The 9179-nt window shown below is 59.2% G+C and overlaps 2 protein-coding genes across 3 annotated transcripts in view; both read left to right on the top strand.

The window, feature by feature from the left end:
* The window catches only part of TEPSIN (TEPSIN, adaptor related protein complex 4 accessory protein), a 10029-nt gene extending 9893 nt beyond the window's left edge, over positions 1-136 (top strand). Inside the window, exon 13 of the mRNA XM_019471407.1 lies at positions 66-136. Coding sequence (XP_019326952.1) covers positions 66-136 — 71 coding nt within the window. The remainder of the gene's footprint in view (positions 1-65) is intronic.
* Positions 137-1206: 1070 nt separating this feature from the next.
* The window catches only part of CEP131 (centrosomal protein 131), a 15058-nt gene continuing 7085 nt past the window's right edge, over positions 1207-9179 (top strand). Inside the window, exons 1-13 of one of the 2 annotated variants that reach the window (XM_019471409.1) lie at positions 1207-1283; positions 2311-2396; positions 3179-3293; positions 3727-3845; positions 4391-4504; positions 4616-4765; positions 5163-5280; positions 6063-6179; positions 7213-7381; positions 7531-7631; positions 7762-7944; positions 8327-8518; positions 8655-8792. In XM_019471409.1, coding sequence (XP_019326954.1) covers positions 1230-1283; positions 2311-2396; positions 3179-3293; positions 3727-3845; positions 4391-4504; positions 4616-4765; positions 5163-5280; positions 6063-6179; positions 7213-7381; positions 7531-7631; positions 7762-7944; positions 8327-8518; positions 8655-8792 — 1656 coding nt within the window. In that variant the 5' untranslated portion in view covers positions 1207-1229. Of the gene's footprint in view, positions 1284-2310; positions 2397-3178; positions 3294-3726; positions 3846-4390; positions 4505-4615; positions 4766-5162; positions 5281-6062; positions 6180-7212; positions 7382-7530; positions 7632-7761; positions 7945-8323; positions 8519-8654; positions 8793-9179 lie in introns of both variants that reach the window. The other variant, XM_019471408.1, reaches the window with a different exon arrangement.

Genomic DNA, 9179 nt, shown 5'->3' with positions numbered 1-9179 from the left:
CTGGGGGCTGGGGGGCCTGGAGCTTGGGGCTTGGGCCTGAGGGGCCTGGGTGTCCTGGGCCTGAGGGGCCTGGGTGTCCTGGGCCTGGGTGTCCTGGGCCTGGACTCTGGGCCTGAGCCCTGTTTTCCTGGTGTGAGCCCGGCGGTTTCCATCGAGAGCCTTTTGTTTATCGGGGTTGTTGGGCCCGAGGCATTGCCAAGGTCTCCGGTGGAGCCCCAAGGGGGGGGGGGTGAAACCAGACCTGCTGGGGGAAGACGGATTTAGGGATGGCTTGTGCGTAGCGCTGCGTAAAGAAATAAAGTGATGTCGCGGTGGCGTTTGCCTGGGGACAGCGACAGCTCCTGGCTCAGTGCTGTGGCGGGAGGGGATGCAAAGGGGTAAAGTGGGGAGCGTGCCTCCTCCCGAGCTGGGAGCAGGGCTCAGCTCTCCCTGCGCCCGTGGAGAGGGCACGGACGCTTCTGAACAGCTTCTTGGCAGAGATTGGGAGCGCTTGGTGGGGGAAGGATGCCTCGGGAGCTGCCCAGTTGCTTCTTCAGCATCCCTGCCCCATGCAGGGTGCTGGGTGAGCTGAACCCCCAGCCTTAGGGGGGGTTCTGGGCTCGCATGATCCTCTCGCAGCCACAGTCTGTAAGGAGCCCGGTGTGGGGAGAGCGGGGCTTTTCTCCTCTGTGTTAATTGTCTGCCGGCCTTGAAGGGAGCGTCCTGGCCTGTAAATGGGGCAGCAGGACGTGGGATGGACAGCCGGGGTGTTAGGTCAAAGCAGTGGGGGGACGGCTGCTGGTGTCGGGCACTGTGAGTTCACCTGGAGCCTCTCCAGGGCTTGTGTTCAGGGTTACTTGGCATGTGGAAATACGGAGGAAGGTGTTTTGCCCCATTTGAAAACGGTTACGGCTCTGTGTGCCGGCGTTTGTAGGAGACGGCTGGGAGCAGAGCGTGTGGTTTGCTTGCCGCACGAGGCTGGATGTGCTCCCCGTGCCTTCACTTCTCCGTCTGCACTGTGCTTCCAGGGCCCCTTCTCTCTGCTCGAGCATGAAGAGCACCCGCAGCAGCTCCTCCTTCCAGGGCGCCGGTACTGGCGGCGTGGATCTGAGCCTGACGGGCCTCCCCGCGCCGGTCTCACGGCGGCCCAGCAGCGCCTCTCCCGCCAAGCACATGGCGCGCTCCATCTCGGTCACCGCCGATGGCAAACCAGAGGAACGCGGCCCAGCAGCGCCTCTCCCGCCAAGCACATGGCGCGCTCCATCTCGGTCACCGCCGATGGCAAACCGAAGAGGAACGCTCCGGTGAGTCCTGGGCAGGAGAGATCCTTCGCGCGTGCACGAGTGGGATGCCTCAATGCACGCCCGCTCTCCCAGCTGTCTAACATCGGGCCGCGCTGATCCTGCCGGCTGAGCTTTGAAGCGCAGCCTGGGGCGGGAGGTGGCACTGGGGAGGGCCCTGGCTCCCTCCCGAGAGCGTGTGGCGGCGTGGCATGGCTGCGTGTTTATGGAGGGCAGCCGCACCACCTTCGGGAGGGGAGAATTGGGCTGGTCCAGGTGTTAGTTGGAGCTGCAGCTCTGGGTGCTGCAGTGCCGCGCGCTCTCTCCAAATCTGATCATCCTCAACGATCGGCTGCTCATCAGGTCTCTTCTCGGCCCTTGAACGTACACAGAACGGCAAGCAGGAAAGCGTCAGGCTTCACCCTTTTCCCTTCCTTGCCTTTCGCCTCCCTGCCCCGATTTCCTTCCAGTTCCTGGTATCTTCTGCCGGACGCTGTGGCGCTTCCAGGCCCAGCTTGTGCCTTGCCGAGCACCCTCCGTTCCTGCTGGGGTCGGCAGAGCTGGGGGCTCGGTGTCTTGCTGAGTGGGGGTTTCTGCGAGTGTTTTTTCAGCAGAGCGAATGAGCCCCAGGTACTTACTGGGCTCTATTAAGATCCAGTAGTGGAGAATCTCTGCGCTCTTTGCTGAGTAATCCCTACTGCCTTGGCAGTCTTCCTTCACGCTTGTTCCCAGGGCAGGTAACGAGCACGGCCCTTCTGGGCTGGGGAGCTCACACAAACGAGCTCGTTCCTGCTGGCTCAGCAGCAGCGCGGGAGCCCAAGAGGGAGCGAGGTGCCATTGCACTCTGCCTCAAGGAGAGGCTGGCAGCCGCAGGGATATTGGAAACGTCGTGTCGGGGCTGTGTTGAAGGGGGTGGAGGGGTAGCACCGCCAGCAGTGCTATTTTAGGATGCTTGACTCACAGGGCTAGCCTGCCTAGGCCAGGCATCCCAGCTTCGCCTGCCCGTGCTTCTCCTCAACATCGCTGCTGAATTTAGCTCTCTCCTCCGCAGGAAGATGCGGGATCCCGGGCAATGAACAACCTGCGGAGGTCCAACAGCACCACCCAGGTTAACCAGCGGGTGAACAGCACGCGCAGGTACAGCTCCAGCCACCAACGTGTGTCCCTCTGTCCCGTGGATGGGACTATGTGAAACCCCACCCGTCTGTCTGACCTCTCTTGTCCTGCCTGTGAGGGAACCAGAGCCTTTCAAAAACGTGCATTAAGCTCTGTCATACTCATCAGGGGTTACAGCCTGGCCTCGGAAAGCCAAGGTCTGTTTTTTTGGTTTTGGTTTGTTTTTTTTTTTGAGGGGACGTCACTTGATTAGGATTTGGGGAAATAGAGCGTACTTCTGTGGCTGGGAAGCCTCTGTCACAAAAGACACTCAATTTAATTCCAAGGGACAGGGCCGTTCAATTACAACAGCCCCTAATGGACCCTCCGGACCGTAGCTGGACTGTGTTAGGAGATGAAAAGTTCTCCTTCTGCCTCCAGTGACCTCCTAGGGCTGTCTCTGAATCATGATTTTCCGTTCTCTTGTTGCCCTGTGCCCATCCCTTTAACATATTCTATCTTCGCACGTCATGCTGAAATCTAAAGCTCTGTATAAAAACGATCATTCATAGATTTCATGACTCTGTAATGATTCTCCTTCCCTTTTCTCCCCTGTGTCACGATGGCAGGCGGTAGGTGTGCCTCGGCTCTATGCTGTGTGTGTTGTCAGAGTGCCTTGCCGCGATCAGAGCGTGCTTCTCAGCGAAGCAGCCTGTGTGGGATGAGAACCCTGCTATCGCTGTCTTGTTGCCGTTTGCATGCGATATTAACTCTGGAACACGTGTTCTCTCCTCCTCTCTGCCTTCCCTGGATTCGGGCTAAAGCTCAGAGCAGGCGGGAGACTTCCTGACCTTCTTTGAGAGCGGTTCTGGGGGAAGAAAGAAACTGGCGAGTCTGAGCAAAACCTCCCCGGAAAAGAAAACCACGTGGAACATCTTGGTGAGGACGGGGATGTCCTGGGGCGGGTGGCCTAAGTCAGCTCTGCTTGCTCGAGGAGTCGGCTGGGTTTGGTGGAGGAGTGGGAGGGTTTCCCTAGAGCCGAGGATGGGGTGGTACAGCTCGTCTGTGACGGCCAGGCTGGTCCTTCCTCAGCCTACAGTCAAAGCTGGCACGGTTTGGATGGCCAACGTGCTCGGCCAGTCCTCTGGCCTGCGTTGCCCTTGTCTCTGGCCCAGGGCTTTTGGCCCATCGCCTCCATGTTCCTGGCTTCTGGTGGAGGCAGGCAGAGATGCAGGCAAAGCCTCGAGGCTGCCGTGCTGTGGAACAGAGGTTTCTTGTGTGTGGCAGAAACTGGCTTGCGAAGGAAGAGGGTGGTGTTTGAGGACATGGGTTTGGCGCTTGCCTGCGCTTATACCTGCTGACTCCATGGCAGGACGATCAGCCGCGAGCGTTCCCGGGCTCCTCCGGCTCCCACGGCGTTCAGCCACCAGCGGGTATGAGGAGGAAAGAAGCCACCGTGCTCCTGGCAGCCAACTTCACTGCCAACAACAGGTAGGAGGGGCGGCACTGAACTGGGGCCTGTAGGCCTGGTGTTGGGAGGAACTACGCCGAGAAAACACCCGGGCAGAGGAGGGGGTGCCGGTGCTCTGCCTCTGCCAGGGCGTGGGGGTCAAGTGCCGGGCAGACCGATGACGGTGTGCCAGGCTGGCTGGCCGGGACGCGTTTGGAAGCCGCGCAGGAGCTCGACTGATGCGTGGGAGAGGCTGCCCTTGCTCTAGGAAAGGGAACGAGTAAAACTTGAACCCTTCAGGGCCAGGAGCGACTTAAACCAAGGCTGTGTGTAGAATAGCCTGAGCAGCAGGCCGTTAGGTCTGCTTGGGCTGTGTCTGCCTGTCTGTGTGTCAGGTAACAGCTACCGAGGAGCGAGCTCTAGAGAGTGGACGAGTCACTTGTGAGGCCTCGCCTGGCCCTCGCCTTGGGGGATGCTCCAGACGGTCACGGTTGGGTTGAGGGTCGCAACGCAGGGAGCATCCGTGGTGCGTGCTGTCCCCTTCGGATCCAGCAAGTCCTAACGCCTCGTCTTCTCTCCACAAAAGGAGCAACAAGGGTGCGATGGGCAACTCTGTCACCACCATGGTGCACAACAACTACTCCACCACTGAGAAGGGCTCTGCGCCCAAAAGCTCTAACCAGGCACCCAGCTCCCTCAAGTAAGTGTGGTGAGGTCCTGGCTTGGAGGCTGTGCTGACCCCCGTGTTCATGTGCTGATGTGGCACGGGATGGGGCAGGATGGTGCCAAACAGCTTCATCTTCTTCCTTAGCAACGTTGTCAAAGCGACCTCAAACGAGGACGGCGAAAGCAGCAGCTTCGTGAAGTCTCAGAAGAATTTCTCCAGCAACAACATCATGACCTGTAACAACAACAGCAGCCTGCCCCGGAGGAAGGAGGTGACCGAGGAGGAGGCAGAGAGGTGAGGCAGAGCCAGTGCGTGATGGCTGGTGGGAAGAGGCAGGAGGACGGTGCCAGGCAGAGGGGTGAGCTCCAGGGGAGCTGGTGCTGGTTTGTTCTTGTCCTGTACGGCTGCAGATTCGGGAAGGGCCCCTCTTAGCGCACTCGCAGTTGGCTGATTTACCCTCCCCGTGACTTGGCTCTGCGCTTTGAGTTGTCCTCATCAGAGGCACCAGTTCCTCCCACCCCAAATGTCAGCCCAGGAAAAGGCCTCGTTGAGTCGGGGCGTGAGGGGACAGAACAAGTCCCGGTGCCGTGGGTGAGCGGCCTGTGCTCTGCTGCAGCAGGACCGGGTGGTGCCGCCCGGCCGGCGGCCAAGGAGGACCCCGGGGCCGCGCTGACCCTCCCTCTCCCCGCAGGTTCATCCAGCAGGTGAACCTGGCTGCCGTGACCATCCAGCGCTGGTACCGACGCCACTCGCAATGGCACAGGGCGGGAGCTGCGGCTCTGGGGCGCTTGCTGGCTTCCCAAAGGGAGGTCAGTCCTGTCGCTGCCTTGTAGCACAGACCTTTCCGACACCCATGTCCCTCTCGCCTCGCTGGCGAGGGAATTTGCATCCCTTCAGTCACCAGACCCTCCAGCCAAGTCCTGAGCTGTCAGAGACGAGGGGGCTTTGGCTTTCCATCTAGCCAGCCCCTTGCAGTCCAGAGAGCTGAGGAGGGTCCCGTCCCCGCAGAGATGCAGGGGGAAGCGTGGGTTTGGTTCCAGGGGGAGTTCAGGCTGGGAGCCCCTGGGCTCAGCGCTGCACAGCTCCGGTCTACCAGCTCCCTTCAGCTGCGAGCAGGCAGTCGCTTGGCAGTAGCAGCACAAATCCTGCTCAATTCTTATTGTCTCGGACACGCTCGTGGCCAGAGGAGGGATACCCTGTCTCAGCTCGTCGTAGCGAGTCAGTAACGAGTTGGTTCATTAGAGAGTGACGAGTCATCTGCAGCTATTTGTGTTTCTTTGTGTTTAATTATTTATCCCAATCACAAAGAGTACCATAGCTCTTGCATGTGAGAATCTATTTTTAAGCCTTGTCTCCTCGGTGGTTTCAGACCCAGATGACTAATAATTACATTCAGTATCTAAAGAAAATAAGCTGCTCTAAAGTGGAGCTTTTCTGAGGGCTCTGTACCTGCATGGAGCGAAGGATTGGGGGGATGGAAAGCCTGGATATGGGGTGACCTCAGGTGCAGTGTGCCCTTTCCCTCTTCTCTGCTGTGGGTGGTGGGTGCTGGAGAGCTCCTAGTAACATTTTTGGCCCTCCTCTCTGGAAGGAGAGGCAGCAGCGGATGGAGGAAGGGAATATTCTGGATTTGCACAAGAGGAAGGATGAGGAACGCCGGAAGATCCGAGAGGAGAAGGCGCGCCTGGCCCGACGTGCTGCCATCCAGGTAGGGACAAGGCAAGGCCTGCATGAGACCAGTTTGTTGGCATCTTCTTGTGAGGCAGCGAGAGGGCCTCTCCTCCGCATCTCTCAGAGCTTTGTGCGAAGTAGAATTAGAGCCAGCCTTGGAAATGGAGTGCTCCCTATGGAGACGGAGGTGCCATAGAGCGGTTTCCCATTGTGCTCCTGCCAAGCCTTGGCAGCTCATTCCGAGCTTGCGAAGACGGTGCTGGTTTCGATCTAGTTCTCAGGGAAAGGGTGACCACGTTGAAACGGGGAGACTGTAACTGCAGCTTCTCGGAGTGGCCGAGGACGAGAGTGTCCTGGGAAGGGGACCCTCCTCGGGAGCGGGGTCCCTCCAGGGTGGGCTGAGCACCGCTCTGTGCCTGCTGGCAGGAAGCACCTCGCCGTCGTCACCCTGTTCTTGCAGCCCCCTTTGCAGCAGGAAAGGGCTGGTGCTCCTGGGGCACAGATGAGGGGCTGGCACAGACTTTGGGGAGTTGCGTGTTGGCTTGCAGTATAGCTGCAGATTTTTTTAAAAACGCCAACTTCTCTTTGCCCTAAATGGAATCATATTTCAGTGGAGGGGGGTCAGGAGAGACACAGCAGTGAGCAGCCAGAGGACAGCAAACTGCTGCAACAGCCTTGCAAATACGTGCTTGTGACTTCCCAAAACTCGGCTAAGGCAGCCCCCTGGGCACTGCGGCATCGCCGCACTGTGCGGTGCTCGGCCCTCAGGATTCGGAGGCCCTTTACGGAGCAGCAAAGGACACTGCGCAGGGGCATGTGAACAGCCCTTGTTCACAGGTGGAGCTGGCAAGACCCTGGCTACCACCTCCCCTCTGCTCAGAGCAGTGAAGAGTAGAGCTGTTGTTCCTGTGCTTTCCCTTTGGCTAGAGTTGTCCTCGTTAACCCTTCAGCAGCAAGCGTGTGGGTTGTTGCTGTCTCCCAGGCCCTTGCTAGCACGTGAAGCGGTGCAGGGACGTGTCAGAACACACCCTGTGCTGGGCAGGACGCTGATGGCCTGTCTGTCCCTACAGGAACTGCACCAGAAAAGGGCCCAAAAGGCTTCGGACTCGAAGCGCCTGGCAGAAGAAGAGCTTGCGCTGGTGAAGGAGAGCAGAAGGGTAGCAAAGAAGAAGCCTGCCAAACCTGCTTCTGCAAGGAACGTCAGTCCCGCCAGCAGCGTCACCAAAGCCAATAACGCTGGTGAGTCCCTTCTGCAGGTCTCCGATGCTTTTGGAGCAGTGTGTGACGTGAGGGGGAAGGAGGAGGATGGAGGAGCGGTTCTCATTCTGGGGAGCTGCTTCGAAGGGGCTGGTTGTCGCAAGTGCCTGAGAACAGTCTGGTTCCTGCAGAGGCCAATTTCCACTCAGTAGCTGCAGAGCCAGAGGAAAGCGGCCTCGCAGACCTTGGCTCCGTGCCTTCGCGGGACCCTGAGGCGGAGGACAAGCTGCAGGTGGGTCTGGCTTTGCCTCGTGGGGCACCTGGCACCAGCTGTTCTGCCGAGGTGGCTTTGGAGCCTTCGTTGACTTTTGGGGAGATCCGGCAAATTCTTTTACTGCAAGGTGCGTCGTTTTCTCCCCTAGGATGTCAGCTCCAGAGAGACGGGTGGTGAGGATCTGGAGACGGTGGTCACTGCTGTCAGCAGGGCTCAGTCCAAGGTCACTCTCAATGAGCTGCTGGACACGCTCAAGCTGTTGGAGGAAGAGCCAGAGCTGCTGCCCCCGCCGAAGCTCTTGAAGAAGGACAGATATGCCTGGATAGACGGGGTAAGCAGAGGGCCGAGGCCGGTTGCATTCACCCTCAGACAGCGACGGCTGCCTGGTGGCGGCAGGTTCCCCTATGGGCTGCCTTCTCCCAGCGCTTGCTGGGTGGCGGAGGGTGAGAAATGCAGCTGATTCACTGCCAGAGAAGGCAGTGGAGGCGTTTGAAGGCAGGCAGCGGAGGAATTTGAAGGCAGGCAGGGCTTGGGCATCCGCAAGGAGGAGCAAAACTGTGCGAGGGCTGTGGTGGGAGTGGGGTTAGCACAGAGGATAAGGCTGGTTACTGGGGTGCAGTGGGAGGACTGGGCTCCAGTGATGGAGAAGAGCCAGCACCTCTTCTCCCGAGCCTTCCCCTGGGTGCTCATTCACAGCTGTGTCTGCCCAGCAGGAGCCCAGCTCCAATTCCCTGACTGCTGATAACTTGGAGAAGTTTGGGAAGCTGAACCACTCCCCGGGGGTCCCCGAGGACGGGGCCCTGCTCTCGGAGGCCAAGCTCCAAAGCATCATCAGTTTCCTGGATGAGATGGAGAAGTCGGAACAGGAGAGGCCCAGGTCAGCCGCCTCGGCCACGCAGCGGGAGGTGAGTGCTGAAGCCAGAGCCCATCTGTATTGGAGAGGTGGTGCGAGACACTGGTGGGAAGGGTCTTCCGTCTCCTTGTCCTGGTTCCAGGTGGTCCCCACCACCTTTTAATCGTTTTTTTTTTTCGCCGTGGCAGGGTCTCCTCTCGGAAGAGGAGCTGGCTCACTTGGAGCAGGCGTCAGCTGTTGCCACGGAGGTCACGAGCTCCATCATGAGGCTGAAGCTGGAAGTGGAGGAGAAGAAGCGAGCCATCAGCCTGCTGCAGACAGCCCTGGTGTGTGAGCCAGATGTGCTTGCTTGCTGGGGAATGAAGACCAAAAGCCCTCAGCAGATGTTTCTTGAGGCAGTGGCTTTGAAGCACAAGATCAGGGCTCTGCGAATAGGGCTTCCCATCTGTGTCCCCAGCAAAGTACTGCTGCGCTCCCGGAGCTAGTGCCGAGGAGCCGGAGGGCCAGAGGCTGCCGGGCATGCCGCAGTCCCGGTCGCTGTTAGCGTGGGGAAGACCTGCAAGGTCCTTCCCAGTCTGGTGCGGGCTTCGCTCAGATTTCTCCTTGCTGCCCCCCTGATTTGAAAGGCATCCTCAAACTCCCCTTCCTGGCAGGTACCTGACTAGTCCAGACCCTTGGTCACAGGACTCTTTTCCTCTGTCCCACGGGGGTTT

The sequence above is a fragment of the Aptenodytes forsteri genome, unplaced genomic scaffold, assembly GCF_000699145.1.
Source record: "Aptenodytes forsteri isolate BGI_AS27 unplaced genomic scaffold, ASM69914v1 Scaffold34, whole genome shotgun sequence".
Lineage (NCBI taxonomy): Eukaryota > Metazoa > Chordata > Aves > Sphenisciformes > Spheniscidae > Aptenodytes > Aptenodytes forsteri.
This window is presented reverse-complemented; position numbering and strand designations above follow the sequence as displayed.